This window comes from Globicephala melas, chromosome 13 (assembly GCF_963455315.2).
Source record: "Globicephala melas chromosome 13, mGloMel1.2, whole genome shotgun sequence".
Taxonomy (NCBI): domain Eukaryota; kingdom Metazoa; phylum Chordata; class Mammalia; order Artiodactyla; family Delphinidae; genus Globicephala; species Globicephala melas.
The window spans coordinates 89,331,420-89,348,051 of record NC_083326.1 but is presented as its reverse complement, the minus strand read 5'-3'; the positions used below and the strand labels follow the sequence as shown (position 1 = coordinate 89,348,051).

At 49.9% G+C, this 16,632-nt stretch overlaps 2 protein-coding genes across 2 annotated transcripts in view; one reads left to right on the top strand and one right to left on the bottom strand.

Moving 5' to 3' along the window:
- Nucleotides 1-2,722: 2,722 nt before the first annotated feature.
- Nucleotides 2,723-12,058, bottom strand: PXMP2 (peroxisomal membrane protein 2). The gene is given in 6 exon segments (XM_070047017.1): nt 2,723-2,835; nt 4,330-5,412; nt 8,267-8,382; nt 8,385-8,428; nt 9,939-10,055; nt 11,741-12,058. Coding segments are annotated over 5 exon segments (507 nt in total). The 5' UTR covers nt 11,863-12,058; the 3' UTR covers nt 2,723-2,835; nt 4,330-5,304.
- Nucleotides 12,059-12,161: 103 nt separating this feature from the next.
- The window catches only part of POLE (DNA polymerase epsilon, catalytic subunit), a 55,039-nt gene continuing 50,568 nt past the window's right edge, over nt 12,162-16,632 (top strand). The window contains exon 1 of the mRNA XM_030859880.2: nt 12,162-12,268. Coding sequence (XP_030715740.1) covers nt 12,207-12,268 — 62 coding nt within the window. The 5' untranslated portion in view covers nt 12,162-12,206. The remainder of the gene's footprint in view (nt 12,269-16,632) is intronic.

Below are 16,632 nucleotides of genomic sequence, written 5' to 3'. Positions count from 1 at the left end.
GGCATTAAGGACATTCTCTTTGTTGTGCAAGTATCACCACCATCCCTCTCCAGAACTTTCTCATCTTCCCAAACTAAAATTCTGTCCCCGTTAAACACTTAACTCCCCATCCCCTTCCCTCAGCCCCTGGCACCCACCACCCTACTTCCTGTCTCTATGAATTTGCTCCAGGGACCCCAAAGAAGTAGAGTCAGACAGTATTGTCCTTTGCGGACTGGATTATGTCACTTAATGTCCTCAAGGTTCATCTGAGTCGTAGCATGTGTCAGAATGTCCTTCCGTTTTTTTAAGGATGAATAATATTCCATTGTATGGATGGATGACATTTTGTTTATGCATTCATCCATCAATGGACATTTGGGTTGTTTCCCAGTTTTAGCTACTATTGTGAATAACACTGCTGTGAACATGGGTGTGCAATATCTCTTCAAGTCCCTGCTTTCTGTTCTCTTGGGTGTATACACAGAAGTGGAATTGCTGGATCATCTTGACAGACTTTTAAATGGGGAAGTGATACGATCTGATTTACATTTTTAAGTCACTCTGGATTTTGAAGAATAAATGTATTCCACAGAAATACCCAGACCTCTGCTTAAGCATGGTGTCTTGAACCCATATATTTATGTCTCCTTCTTCCAGAAGGTCGCTTATTAAAATGATAGCAAAAAAATTTAAAAAGACAAATCTACAAGGACATACTTGAGTCCACAGAAGAAACAAAGCCAAGAGATCAGCTGACAAAATTTTGGAAGCTGTAAATCAGATTGTTATTGATCTGAGGAGATGGAATATCTGTCGCCTGCACTGAGGGAAGCCAAGAAGCAAGTTCATCTATTCCGGTGAGTCTGGCAGAGCCTGGCCAGTTACAGTTACTAGCCCCACCTCTGAGCTCTGAGGACACAGCAGGACTGACTGAAAACCTGAGAGGTTGCACTTTTCATCCCCTCCATCACCAGTGTATTCAGGTGACTACCTCACCTCCAACATGGCAGAAGACTAGAGAACTTTCATTACAGAGGATCTGAACCAGAAGGCCTCTGGATCTGAGAACACCTGACAGGTGAGACTGGGCTGCAGTAATAAAGATGAAATTATATGAAGTTCACATACTAATAGTAGGACTCTAACCCCTTTTCTCCAGTTAGCCACAAGAATGTTGGCCACTGTGCTTATACCATGCTCCCCTACAGCCACCACTCTCCCTGCCCCACCCCCCAACCCTGGGCAAGAAATGAAAAGATTCCTCTCTGGGTAAACTGACCAGCCCAGGAGAAAATACCTCAGTTATTGAAAATGGGTGGTCCCCAACAAAACTGGGTCCCAGGCTTCCCTGGTGGCGCAATGGTTAAGAATCCGCCTGCCAATGCAGGGGACACGGGTTCAAGCCCTGATCCAGGAAGATCCCACATGCCGTGGAGCAACTAAGCCCGTGCGCCACAACTACTGAGTCTGTGCTCTAGAGCCCACTAGCCACAACTACTGAAGTCTGCACGCCTAGAGCCCGTGCTCCGCAACAAGAGAAGCCACTGCAATGAGAAGCCCATGCACCGCAAAGAAGACCCAACGCAGTCAAAAATAAATTAATTAATTTTAAAAAAAGAAAAAAAAGATCAATGTGGACTTCCCTGGCGGTCCAGTGGTTAAGACTTTGACTTTCAGCAACTTCCCTGGTGGCACAGTGGTTAAGACTCTGCACTCCCAATGCAGGGGGCCCGGGTTTGATCCCTGGTCAGGGAACTAGATCCCCTATGCTGTAACTAAGGAGCCGGCAAGCTGCAACTAAGACCCGGCACGCTGCAACTAAGACCCGGCACAACAATGACGACAACAACAAAAACTTCGTCTTCCAGTGCAGGGGGTGTGGTTTTGATCCCTGGTCAGGGAGCTATGCCTCTCAGCCAAAAAACCAAAACATAAAACAGAAGCAATATTGTAACATATTCAATAAAGACTTTAAAAATGCTCCACTTCAAAAAAAAATCTTAAAAAAAAAAGAGAAAGAAAAGGATCGATAGACATTTCAGGAAATCCCGATAGGGTAACACAAAGATCAAACAGGGGAAAAACAAAAAGCAAAAAACCCTGAGAAAATAGAAGCAGCACGCGAGACAGAAAAAAATTCAAAAAATATATAATTAGGATCCCAAGAGATATTGTATCCATGAAATAAGGATGGGAGGCAATCAGGAAGCAATGTTCTAAGAATGAAAAAGCAGGGAGGGAGGGCTAATGTAAATGACCAACGGGAAAGCAGACCCCGCTGCTGAAAGGGTGGCATACAGGGCCGCTCAGCAGGTCAGGGCAAGCCCTGGTCTAGAGGGGCCCGCGTCCTATGGGACCAGGTAGCCAAGCAGTAGTACTGTGATATATGTTACCACAATTTCTTAAACGTTTTAACAAATCTGAGGGCAGCCCTCTGATCACCCATTTCTTTCAAAGCAACAGCAATTATTCTGAGAAATTAAAATCACCACTGAAAAAACTACGTTATAGTTTATTGTGATCCTAATTCAATCCAAGGTGAGAGGTGAAATCACCTCTACTGTATTTTAAGTTTCTTAGGGGAGCACCACCTGAGGACAGGGACCACCTTTTTAAAAACGGATTCTGACATTCAGAGATTTCTGTTTCTCCATCCGTCATTTTAGGGTCATCTTGAATCACATGATCTAGAGGCAGGCTGGGTTGTTCCTGCTCTCTCACCCGCACCCCCCTCCCCCCTCCCCCCACGTCATCAGTGTGTCTGAGGACCTCTCCCGGTCATCTTCACTTCCGCAGAGAGGCCAGGTAGGTGTGCCAGAACAGAGCTGCCAAGTCGGCACAGAGCACCCGGAACTGCCGGAGAGAACACGGGCTGCAGCAAGAGCAGGGCCCTGGGCACACTCATCAGGCACCCACCCCCCAGGACAGAGCTCAGTCGCGGGCCAGTCACGCACCCACCGCCGTACCTGCTGAGCCTTTACTGCGTACAGGGCACTGTGATGGGGCCCAGCAGAGAGGGGTGAGGACAGTCCCTGCCTGATGGTGTTTACGGGACAGCAGGGAAAATACTCCTTCACTGAGCACTTCGGCTCCTGGCTCAGCCTCTCACCCCAGGACCAGTCATGCAGGTGGCCTCACCCGGCTCCTCCCTGACAACCCCACGACCTGCTCTTCACCCTAACCCATCCTATGCCACTACCCTGCTTCTATGATCTGGCAGGCATACTCGCACCTGAAATCACCTGTAGTCAATTACTGGGTCTCCCAGGCACATAAGCTCCATGAAAGTAGCAGTCTGGTCTATCTCATTAGTCACTGTAGCCCCAGAGTCTAGAGCAGCAGGGCATACAGCAGGTGCTCAATACATATGTGTTGAATAAACTCCCTGCCCCTTAAGCACGCGCCGGCAACCACCTTTTAGGAAGGTCTCTAACCCCAGGCTTGCAGCACTGTCCCTACACTAGTCAGAAGGACTCCATTTTCCAGCCTCTCTACTTTCCCTGCCATAGACCCTTCCACGTCCTCAGCCGGTCTGTCTTCTCATGTCTTTACTTCATCTTCTATATGCCTTAGAACCACAGTGCATAGCCCTGGTTTCCTTCCCTTCTTGTTCCTCAGAGGCAATCCCTGGAAAAACCTAGATCCTCCTGCCTTCTCACCTGCCTCAGGCCCCAGGCCCCTGCACGTAAGTCTTCAGCCTCTCCTGGCTCCCCCGTCTCCAATCAGCTTCCTCTCCTATCCTCCGCAGCACCAAGGTGACCACTTCTTTACTCCCCTCAAAATATCCATCCCCTCAAGCCTCCCCACCCCTCCCCCTCCCAGAGGGAAGACAAGGTGTGGCCGGGGTCCCCAGTGAACAGTGACCTCCTCTCTCTGCTGTGCTCACAGGGGAGGCGAGCCTTCCACCTGAAGTGCCTCTCTGCTTACGCTGCAGTCCCACGCCCACCCCCGGCACTGGGGCAGCCTGGGGTGCCACCTGCATGCAGCGTGGCCATTCTTCTCCTAGCTGCAAAACCTTCTCCTCCCCTGGCCCACGGCTAACTGCCATTTTCCCCTCCGCTTCCCAACAGTCCGAGAGACTTTTTGAGACTTGTAGTTTACCTTCTACCTCCCCACCCACTCATCAGTTCTCAGCCATCTGGCTTCAGCCCCATCGAGCCACTGAAGCTGCTCTTGGGAAGGCCATTTTTAAAGCCAATGGAAACATTCCGATTTTTATTTTGATTTAACTTCCTGCAGCATCAGCTATTGCTGTCCATCGCTGCCTCTGGTTTTCTGCTACCCCTTGGGGGGTGTGTGTGTGATTACCAAGCCCGTCCCCTCCCTCTTCCCACCCTTGCAAGGTACCTCTTTCCCAAGGGGGCTCCTGCTCCAGGTCTCTTTCTCTCCTCTCCCTAAAGCAGGATGGAAATCAGCCTGTATGAGCTAGTTTCAGGTAGGTTACTTAAATGGTGTGCAGAAAAGGGTTAACACAGCAGGCCTGAGGCCTGGGAATCCCTGGAAAGGCCTGTTTGAGAGGCTGGTGCTCGGCTGGTGTCTGGGAACTTGGATTTCATGTGGGGTTCCTGCCTTTCCTCCCGGGGTGTAGGGAACTCTGGTGCAGGGGGCGGTGCCCATGTGTCCAGCCCCCATTAAACCCTGGGCAGAAACGCCACGTGCCTGCGTTTTGCGGGTGGGTGAGGGATTGCTCTGTGTGGTCCTCAGGGGAGGGAGGGAGGGAGCACAGGATGCCAGCAATGGATTCCCAGGATCCAGCTGTGCATCCTGGCTGCGTGGCCCTCATAAACTTAGGCTGTGAGCCCGTCCACCCGGCAGTGGTCTTGGGACCCAGACACAGATGGGCTGTACTGCGTGTGGAGGCAGTGGACACCGGCAGGGCCTTCAGCAAACCGGAGGGCGGCCTCACCGCAGCCTGCCTGCGGCCTGCGGTCCCGCTTACAGAGGTTCCCCACCCAGACGCTCCGACCCTCGGCTCAGAGCCCCTTGCCCCGCCCCGCTGTGGCCCTGACGTCCCTGCAGGGGAGGCTGCCCTCCCGCAGCTTCGTGGGCGCGGGCTGCAATCCAGCCCTAGAAAGCCGAGCGCTGCCCGGGAGGAAAGGGCGCAGCGTGGACGCCGCTTGGGAGGCCCCTCCTTCTATGTCACTTTGCCTGCCAGAATCCAGACCGGTAACGATTCCGGGTGAAGAGGAAAGCCCCAGGAGGAATCCGGAACGTGGGGTGACCCTGAGGCTCGAAAAGAAGGCTGGCGGGGGTGGGCTTTGGGGGAGCTCGAAGCCCCTCTCTGGCCCTGCGGTGCCGGGCTGGCCTTACTTGCAAAGGGACTTAGTTGACGTTAATAAACTGCACTGGAGTCCAGACTCGCCAGTTCATCTGCAGCGCCGGCCAGAATCCTCTCTTCATCTTCGCAGTGAAGGCGGCCGCGTCCTTCCCCTGGAGAGTGGGGAACGCAGGGGGAAACGCAGACCGTGAGCAATACCGGGGCCCCAAAGCCTGACACAGTGATTTCTTTAAAACTGCAGTGTGTTCCATTTATATGGACACAGCACACACGTGTGCTTGAGCAGCGGTGCAGCAAGGAGCTAACAATCCAGCAGGAAAATCATCAGAACAGCGCTCACACTGTGCGCGACCTTCGCCCAATGACCCCTGAGAGCTGAGCTGACGATGTGATTCACGCTGCTGGTCTGGGCACCAGAACTGCTCTGCTGATGGCTCAGCTGTCAATTCTTTCCAAAATAATCTCCAAAGCTGATGCATTTCCAATCGAAAGTTGTCAGGAGCTTTTAAAAAATGGACCCCAGTAAATTGATTCTAATTGTCATCTGGAAGGATAAATGCATAAGAATAGCCATCTTGAAAAAGAATAAGAAAGGAAGGCTTACCTTACTAGAAATTTTTTAAAATGCTGTAAAATTATGGCAATTAAAAAGTCTAGTAGCAACAGCCCAAAACAAACCAAATCATGGAAATGTGGAAATGAATAGAATCCAGCAAAGAACAAAGAGCCCAGATAATGGCCTGTACACATGGGAATGAGAATATGATAAAGTTAACATTTTCCTATACTGGGGACTGTTCAATAAATGGTAACGAGACAGTTTGCTATCTAAGTGGAAAAAACTAAGACTGAAGTATATCTCTCACTATATTAAAAACAAACACATAATACTAGAGGAAAGTATAGGAGAATATTTCTATTATCTTTTGGCCTATCAAAATGTACAAAAAAAAATCACAAGAGTAGAAGAAGAAAATATAGGAGAATATTTCCATTATCTTCCTTTAAGGAAGCCTCCAAAGGAAAAGAATGACAGATTTGAATGCATGAATTTTTTAAACTCCTGTATGGAGAAAGCCACCATAACACCCTTTATTTATATAACTTATGCAAGCAATTTAACTTTATATGAAGTTAAAAGACAAACACCTGGGACTTCCTGGTGGCACAGCGGTTAAGAATCCGCCTGCCAATGCAGGGGACACGGGTTCGAGCCCTGGCCCGGGAAGATCCCACATGCTGCGGAGCAACTAAGCCTGTGCACCACAACTACTGAGCCTGCGCTCTAGAGCACGCGAGCCACAACTACTGAAGCCCCCGTGCCTAGAGCCCATGCTCCGCAACAAGAGAAGCCCCTGCAATGAGAAGCCCACGCACCGCAACGAAGACTAGCCCCGCTCGCCGCAACTAGAGAAAGCCTGCACGCAGCAATGAAGACCCAACGCAGCCAAAAGTAAATAAATTAATTAATTAAAATAAAAAAGTGTAGGGAAACAAACTTCACACAGAGGGAAAAGCCACAAGGGTTAGGAGCTCTCAAGAGTCACAAAACCTGTGTCTGAATCCTGACTCACGGACTCGTTACACGACCTCAGGCCAGTGTTTACCCTGCAAATAACTGAAGGCCTCAGCTTCCTCAACCGTCAGGTGGGGTTGATGTGAGGCTCAAAGACCTGAAGCACTGGATGCAGAGCTTGGAACAAGGCAAGTGCTCAATAAATGTCTGCTGATGCTATTATTCTGCACCACTGCAGGGAGGACAGAAAACGACAGCCTTTTTGGGACAACAATTCTAGGAATTAACCAAGCAGGAATCCTTACACAAAAGGGACAGGCATACGGTGGGTGGAACGGTCTGCAGTCTGTAACACAACGTCTGCATCACAGAATGCTGGATGCAGAAGCACCTGTAGTGTGTGTGCCGTATGGATAGTGCGGTCCCACGTGTCTCATGATGTGGTGGGTACTTTATGCACTTTGGTAACATTTGCCATATACGTAGAGGCAAATGTTTTTGTTCTTTAATGGAAATATACTCCCTTCCTATTTGGAAGGAAAAAAAGGGAGAAACTGCTGTGGTACCCTCACTCCTAATATGGGCACCCTCTACTTTCTCCTACCTCTGATTTCCCAAGGACTTCCCAAATATTTCTTTTTACTATCAGGGATTTATTAGCAATCACAGTGAAGTTTAAACATCTTTTCTACTGCCCACCAGGGTCACTTTAGACAGCATGGGTGTTCTCCTTACTAATAAGAACTTGAGGTGAGGTTTCAAAATAAAACCCAAGTGAGAAGCATTCACCTGCTGTGACTGGTTGAACGAATTACTTTCAGGGCAGAACATGACACGTCTCGGGCACGGAGGTGGAGAGGGGATGGTGAGGGAGCCAGTTAGTGGAGTGAGGTTGGGCAAACACACCTCCCAGGTCTTCCGTTGTGATGTTAAGTCTACACTGGTAAGTTGCCTCTTCAGAGCACTTGTGATGTCCAGACCCTGAGTGACCACAGGCTTCTGCAAGGCCACTAGGGGGCTGGAACTTCTGTGCCATGGATCTCTCTGGCAGTCTGGTGAAGCCCACGGACCCACTTCTCAGAATCATGTTTTGTAACGTATAAAATAAAATATGTGGGACTACAAAGAAACCAATTATACTGAAGTACAGCTATCAAAATATTCAGAAAAAATTTTATGACAGACCAGTATATATGCTTCTTTACTAACACATTCAGTGCTGAGACTTGCCAGCAGGTGTAAGGAGTGATAAGCATCACTGATACTCTGGGCTATAACTGTGACAATGGACGTGTGACAGCCCACTCTCTGGGACGGCCACCGCAGGCCAACAGGTGCTGCTAATACGACTGTGCTTTGCTTCTGACGTTCACAGAGGACAATGTGAAACTTAAGTTTGAGTGTAAAGTTCAGAGCCTCTGCATTCCAACCACAGCATCCCTGTCCAAAGAAGAGCTGGCCTGCATGAGTGCTATATGGCAGAGACCAACCTCCAGGGAGTTCACGATGAGGAAGAACGATGACAGGAAGGCGGGTGCGAAGAGGAGGCGGCCCAGCAGCAGCCTCGTGACGCCTGCCGAGGGGGCCTCGGGAGGGATCCAGTCCCCACGAAGAGGTGGAAGGAGTGACCCAGCGGCCCTGTGAAAAAGAACCTGAGGCCCGCGGTGGGGCTGAGCTGGACACACCCATCCTGGGGCCAGCTTCACCCCCAAACCCCAGACCCTAAACCCTGAGTCCCTCAGCACTGACCACACAGGTCTGTGTGGCCCTTCTAGAAAATACGCTTTCTATGACTCCTCTCCAGGCATTCTTTTTTGCCTCTGACAGACCAGGCTCGTTCCTGACCCCAGCTGTCACATGGCTGGCTCCTTCTCAACGCGTTGGCTTGGAGAGTTCCTTCCGACTGTCCTGAATAATGAACCCACCACCATCACAGCCACTCTCTACTCCAGGCCCTGTCTCATTTTCTTCAGAGCACTGATCACTGACTGTCATGGTCTCATTTGCTTAGTTATATAGTGCCCTCTCTTCACCCCTAGAAGGTAAACGCCACAAGACAGGATCGCGTCTGTCTGTCCACTGCTGTGTCTGCAGTGCCTAGAACAGGGCCTGGCTCAGAGAAGGTGCTCGGTAGATAATGGGAGCATCCCTGGTGTCAGAACTTGTCATCAGTCTCTCTTGGATCATTATCAGGGCTGAAACCTGGTGCTGTGCACTGGCTTGTCTGTATCAGGATTATTCATTGCAAAGAGCACAGAGCACTCAGGAGAGAACTGAACCCAGCCACCATGCCTACGGGGAAAACAGACCTGAGGCCCCACAGAGTCCAGAATCAAAAGATGGGCGAGGGCCCAGGGGCCTCCCAGCTCGGCAGTGAAGAGTCTTTAAACGAGCAGTTCTCCCCTGTCTTTCCCCACCCTTTCACGGAATGTTAAGTGGCCCAGGGCAGGGCTGCTCAGGAGGAAGAGAACGGAAGTCTTGAGGATGGAAGATTGTGATTGGATGACCTCCCAGGTGATTCTGATACACTCCCCCTCTCTGGGGGGATTAGGACTTTAAATATGTTATGGAAAAAGCTGAGATAACTCGAGTTAGCATGCTTACAAAATGTTATTTGTGAATTCTGAACTGAAAAAAATCACTCTTGTTGCAAAAGACTTCAAAATAATCCATCTATACAAACACTACTGTTCGCCAGAGAACTCAGGGTGGATTTAATAGGTAAAGCTTCTGAATCTCTGTGCTTCTGCAATTCAAAAAGTGGTTCAGAAACGACAGTTTTCAGGATACGTACGTATTTCTCTTCTGGATGTTTATGCTATGAAAATAACAACAGAAACTAACTGGCCATATTCGAGTCTGTTTTCCTCTTTCAGGGTCTTTGGGTCTTGAAGTCTGATTTTAGGTTCAGGTGACCTATCTGCTCTCAGGTTTCTCAGCCCAATTACAATGGCCACCCTCACCCATGCAATTCAAAACAAAAACCAAATGAAACTATAAAATAAGTGAAGCTAATGTTATTCACCATTCTAACTTTCTCCCATGATGACTTCGATGCTTCTTAAAAAACTTTTTCTGAGGTAGATAATTCCAGGTCTTGATATCCTAGCTTTGTCACACTTAGCCTGCTACTGGGTAAACCAGCCCCTTTATGGAACTCACCTGTAAATGGCATATCTGAGAGGCCCTCTGACATCTAGCTTTTGAGAGCAGTCTTCTTTTTCCTGATTCTTCTCAATCAACTGGGCCAGGAAGTTCCCAAGTGCTGACAAAATGCCACTGTGGACAGAGAGGTATTCAGAAAACGTGCAGGAGGGCATCTGTTCTTGCACGTAATTAGCATGGCGGTTCTAAGAACATGCTGGGGATGGGTAGAGATGAACCCTTATCAGAGCAGCCGAAATGTGAGGTCCCTACATGAAAAGGTGGAGACGGCAGAATTTAATATACACACACAGGAGCACAGTAAGATTTCCATCTGGTGGGTGGTATCAGTGTCATATCCTGATTGTGATGTTATCCTATAATTTTGCAAAAGGTTACCGTGTGTGGTTATAAAAGGGCAACAGGAGGGATCCTTATGATGAAACTTTTCTGTATTTTGACTATGGTGGTGGATACACAAACCTATACATGTGATAAAACTGCATGGAATTAAACACACAGTCACTCATGGACGAGTACAAGAAAAGCTGGGGGAATCTGAATATGACCTATGGGCTGTATCCACGCCAGTGTCCTTGTTGGGTTACTGTACTACAGTTTTACAGAATGTTGCCAATGAGGAAAACTGGGAAAAGTATACAAGGGATCTCCCTGTATTATTTCTTACAACTGTATGTGAATCTACAATTATCACAATAAAATTTTCAAATAAAAAGGTGGAGACAGGCCCAGTTGCTCAAAGGCTTGGTCTACAGCTGCGTTCTGAGAAGCTCGCTAAGCTATAAAATCCAAAATTCTTAGAAGGGACAGTAAGGAGCCTCTTGATCTGGTCCTTGGCTACTTCTTTCTCATCGTCCCCCTTGCTCACTGTTCATGTTCTCCAGGGACACAGACCCACCTTCCACTCCACCATTACTAGCTAGCTCCTCCCTCAGGACCTCTGCACCCGCTCTTTAAATGTCACCTCCTCAGATAAAAACTGCCCTGACCACTTTATCTGTGTTATACATTTATCTGCTTTTTGTCTAGTTCTTTACTAGAATACAAGCTCCGTCAGGGTAGGAACTTACTTACCTTAATCACCGCTAATGCTCCCCACACAGGAAGCAGCTGTGCACAAGTATGAACGGCTAAATTAATAAAAGGGGACAAACTTATAAAGTCGACTAATTGAAAGTAATGAAGGGGGGATGTCTCACAAAAAGCTCAGTACTCCAAATCAAAGGGCCGACCTAACCGAGCACCGAGAGCGCTGTGTCGGCTTTCTCCCACATGCAAAGCTGCCAAAGAAAACAAGCCTTAACACCTCCCACCCCGTCCAGGCTTCCCGCGCACTTCCTAAAGGCGTTCACCTCAACCCATTCTAGTTCATTCTAGTGCTCAAAACAAGAGCAGGTACTAACAAGCCGGAAGGTAGCAGCGGACGCCGCGCAGGCTGGCTGGTGACAGACTTCTCCCCCGGGGCCCCATTCACCCCGGATGGCCGTCACCTCCGGGGCAGAGGGGCTGGAGGCCCCGAGGTCTGCAGGGTCCTTCGGCTCGTGCACTCCTTTAGTCTGGTCCCTGGGTCCACATTTTAGGGTGTCTAAGAGTTACGGTTCGGAACCGAATATACAGTACGGCACGTGCTGAGCTTTCTGGTTAATTTAAGGCCTCTGGAGGGTCGTTTGGACGCACCAGATTTTGCCTTTCACGCTCAAACCCCCACGTTGGATGCACCTATGGGGCTGCGTCACCGGGCCGTCCGAGCTCCGGCCCCCCGCCCAGGCCCGTCCCCTCCGCCGCCGCTCCGCGCCGACCTAGTGGTCGCCTTGGTGAGCACCGGGTAGAGCCGCAGGAGGCGCAGGTACTGGGCGAGCGCCCGCCGCGGGAATGCCCCGACGTCGGCCTCGGCCCTCAGCTTCGACGCTGCCGGCGCCATCGCCTTCCCGGCGCAGCGCGGGCCGGGGACACCGACCCCACTGGGCTCCGGGTGCGGGGCAAGGGGCTGGGACGGCCGGACATTTTCCGCCCCGCCGCGAGCCGCAGGGGCCCCCGGGACACACCCCTCGGCGCGCCGCGTGAGCACCCGCGCACTTTTCCGGGAGTTCCTAACGGGCCACCTCCGCCTCGGGCGCCGGCGGCGATTGGAGCTCGGCGGGGCGGGGCGCATCGAACCTTCTGATTGGGCGATGGTGTGCTTCCGGTCTCTCGCGAGAGTTGGTGGGAGCGCGCCAAATTTTTACGGGGAAGCTGCGGCGGAGGAGTTGGCGCCAGCTCGAAGCTATGGTTCTGAGGAACAGCGGGCGGCGGCGCGCGGAGCCGGGCTCGGACGGCGAGGCCAGCCGGTGAGGGGGGGGCCCGGCCTCCCGGGCGGGGGGCGGGCGGCACGGGAGCGCCCCTCCTCAGCGCGCGGGGCTTCCGCGAGCAGCGGCGAGAGCGCCTGGGGCGCTCCCCACGGCCGCCCGACGTGGGCTCCGGATTAAGAGTCAGGCGTCTCTCCGCCGCCGCCCCTCGTCCCGGTGGTGCCGCCTTGTCGGCGCCGTGTCCGGGGCCCTCGGCCAGCGGCCTGGCGGCGGCTCAGCGGAGACTATGCGTCTCTGGGACGGGGCCGTGGGGAGGGACGCGCCGGAGCGGGGCTCGTGCGGGGCTGCGCTGCGGGTGCGTTCTCCTCGGGGGAGAAGCCCGGGGCCACGCCAGGAGCGCGCCGAGGCGGTGTAGCCTAACCTGGGGTCGGCGCCCAAGCCCCGGGCGCGCGCTGTGGTCGGCGCGTTGTGTGCTCGAGTCGCGGCGGTGGAAGGCGCGCAGCGTCGGCCTCCCGGTCCCGCCCGCTGCCTGGCGCGGGCCCGGCGGCCCTGAGCGCGGTGTGGCGCCGCTGCCGAATAGGAAGAGCCGCTGTGGACTTTGGGCGCAGCGCTCGGACAGTGTCGGTCCTGTCGTAAGCGGTCAGTAACGGTGGTTGTCTTTATTACGGTTGCCTCCGTCGTTCGGGTTTTGTACTATCACGGGGTTAAAAGTGAGTTATGCGGCTCCTGAGAAAAGTTTTGAGAGGCGGTGTGGTCCAAGTGAGCAGTTTTCGAGTCCACTTAATCCAACACTTGATGCCAAGATAGAACCCAGGGTATTTGGAGGAACGTATTACTAGTACAGAGCGCCGCACGCCCGGGAGCAATTCTCCGTAAGTAGCCCTTCATTCAGTCTTGACTGGGTAAAGATCTGGGCCTCAGACTGAAGTTACCTGTGTTCTCTAGCAGGGCCTGGAATACAGTTTTTCTGCGGTTTTGACTGAAGGTGGATCCAGAGATTTTAAAGCCATACCGTGCGGTGGTGTGTTGGTTTCCCACTGCTGCTGTAACAGACGACCACTTAGTGGCTTACACTGTACCAGTGTATTCTCAGGTCAGAAGTTCTAAAACTCAAGATGGGGCAGGGCTTCTTTCGTTCTGAAGGCTTGAGGGGAGAATCTGTTCTCTTGCCCTTTGTAGTTCGTAGAGGCTTCTTCCTCCACGTTCAAAAGCAACACTGTCGGATCTCCAGTCTCTCGCTCTGATTTCTGGCTCCCTCGCGTAAGGACCCTTTATGATTGCAGTGGGCCCATCCAGGTGATCCCCATCTCAAATTCCTGAACGTAGTCACACCTGCAGACTCCCTTTTGTCATGTAGGATAACACAGGTTCCTTGCATTAGGACATAGACGTCTGAGGGGGGAGGGTTGTCAAGTGTCCTGCCTACAACAGGTGGCTGTAATCTTTTGTGAAAAATAAGGATCCTAATCTTGAAATAGGTCATTCTGTTCTTCAAGTGGAGGTGATAGACCCAAGGACTACCTTCAGGCAAAGGAGTTTTTCTTAAACAACTCTCTGACCACTTTTGTTTATAAGTTAATAACTAGTGAAATGTGTTGCAGTAATTAAAGGCATGAATTCTGCACAGGCTTAGTTCAGATCTTTTTTTTTCTTTTTAATCTGGTCTCTATTTTGTATACTTAGCTTTCTTAGACTGCTTCCTTTCTTGGATTGCACAGACATATTTTTCTCTGCTCACTGGTTTATAAAGTAGCTCATTTATTTACATTAAGACAAAAAGGCAGGACTTCCCTGGTGGTGCAGTGGTTAAGAATCCGCCTGCCAACGCAGGGGACACGGGTTCGAGCCCTGGTCCGGGAAGATCCCACATGTCGCGGAGCAACTGAGCCTGTGCACCACAACTACTGAGCCTGTGCTCTAGAGCCCGTGAGCCACAACTACTGAGCCCTCGTGCCACAACTACTGAAGCCCGTGCAGCTAGAGCCCATGCTCCACACAAGAGAAGCCACCGCAATGAGAAGCCCTTGCTTGCCGCAACTAGAGAAAGCAATGAAGCAATGAAGCACAGCAATGAAGACCCAATGCAACCAAAAATAAATAAAATAAAAAAAAGACAAAAAGGCAAGGGATCTCGATTCTTAGCTGTACATTTTTGAGGAGTGCAGAATATAGTTGGCTTAGCTAATAAATAGGCCTTCTGCCAAAAATATATAGGGTCCAGAATCTCAGAACTGCAGTTTAAAGAAGAGACTAGCTTTTTTTTTTTTGGGGGGGGGGGCTGTGTTGGGTCTTCGTTGCTGCACGTGGGCTTTTCTAGTTGCAGAGAGCGGGGGCTACTCTTCGTTGCAGTGCACGGGCTTCTCATTGCGGTGGCTTCTTTTGTTGCGGAGCACGGGCTTTAGGCACGCGGGCTTCAGTAGTCGTGGCACGAGGGCTCAGTAGTTGTGGTGCACAGGCTTAATTGCTCCGCGACACGTGGGATCTTCCCGGACCAGGGCTCGCACTGGTGTCCCCTGCCTTAGCAGGCCGATTCTTAACCACTGCTCCACCAGGGAAGCCCTAGCATTTGTGTTTTAAGTTGGGATGCTAATAAAATAATTGTTCTGTTTTGAAGATAGATAAGCCATAATTACTCTGGTCGATCTAGATGGGATCACACCTGTGGAGTTAAAGATTGTGAACAATTTGGGATCATCCCAGCCTCTGGAATCAGAACAGTTTTGGATAGTTCTGTTGGTGGAAAGTCTTCGTCAAGTACTTAATTTAAGGTTTATGATCAAATCTGTATGAAGAGTTATTTACAAAATCCTAACCAGAGAAAGGCTTGGGAAGTTTGAAGCAGATGTACTGAGCTGAGAAGTGATTTCCCTTCTCAGTTGAGATAGTTCCTCTCACACAGAACAATATTATATCCCCACTTTTATCCATATGTGGTTCTACTGACATCTAGACTCAGGCGTCCCAGAAGATACATCGTGTTTTTAAGGTACACTTTATTCTGCCACAACAGGTGAGTTTCTGTAACCCCAGTTTGCTCATATGTAGTTGGTAAACAGGAGAATATCAGTAACATGTGGAGATTATATTGGTTCATTTGCAATTTTCTGTAGGCAAGGGGGTTGGAATCCGCAGTAGGGAAGGAAAGAGCTCTTGGCTGGAGTGTTGCACAGACATGTGCACTGTTGGCTCTGTTTGAAGAAAATTTCATCTGAGCGCCTGCACCAGGGCCTCCCTCCCATCTCGGGTGGCAGGCTACACTTTTCTCCTGTGCTCAGCAGTCATAAACCAGGACCTCTCCTCTCATGTTGTGCATTTAAAACAAACAGCTCTTTAAAAACGTGGTTAATGACGTTGCTGTGTAGAAATTAAAGCTACCTTACAATGTTTATAAACCAGGTAAAAGAGAAAACGGCCTAGCCTGGGTCACTGCTGTCTCTATACACTCAGGCACTGCAGACCTCCTTGTTGCACTTTGCTAGTGTGAAATGCGCTTTCCCAGATGTGCTGTAGCCACTTCAGTGTGTGTAGGAGTACTGTGCTTTATTTACATGTGCCTTGCACAGGGTAGTACCTGAAAAGTGTTCAGTCAATATTTTTCCAACTCAAATTACACGACTTGAAAACACAGATGAATTAGTTCATTCAAGTTATTTCAAATAACTCTGACATTACAGAATTTTACCTTGTAGATGACAAAAAACAGATATTCCCCTCTGTTTCTATTGATCTTCAGTAAATATCACACATACTATGTCAAGCACCCACTCAGCTACGAAAAATCCTATCCTCACATCATATGCATCATGTGATTTAATCATCACTGCTCCTTTTTGGTAGAACTAGACTCCCCTCCATTGGTCATTCATTTTTTCATACATAATACTGTGCTGCCAACTTGGCACTTTTCAAAGTGCTTTTACATTCATTGTCTCTAATGCTCATGAAAATCCTGTGTGGTAGATACCGTTAATTGCATTTTCCAAGAAACAAACTAAATTTGGGAACTAACATTTGAAAAATAAAGAAACAACTTTTTATTTTGAGATAGTGGTAGATTCTTATGCAGTTGTAAGAAATTACACAGAGATCCCTTAACCCAGTTTCCCCCAGTGGTAACATCTGATGTAACTAGAGTGCAATGTCACAACCAGAAAATTGACGTGATACAACAATGCATGTACACTTATTTATGTGTGTGTATTTAGTTTTGTGCACTCTGTGTATTCATGCCCACCACCACCACAATCAAGACGCAGAACAGTTCTGTCCCAAGGATCCCTCGTGCTACCTTCTTATAGCCACAGCCACCTCCCTTCCCCCATTCATGGCAGCTACTAATCTGTTCTCCATCTCTAACTGTTATTTTAAGAATGCTGTATAAGTGGAATAAAATATGCAATTTGGGG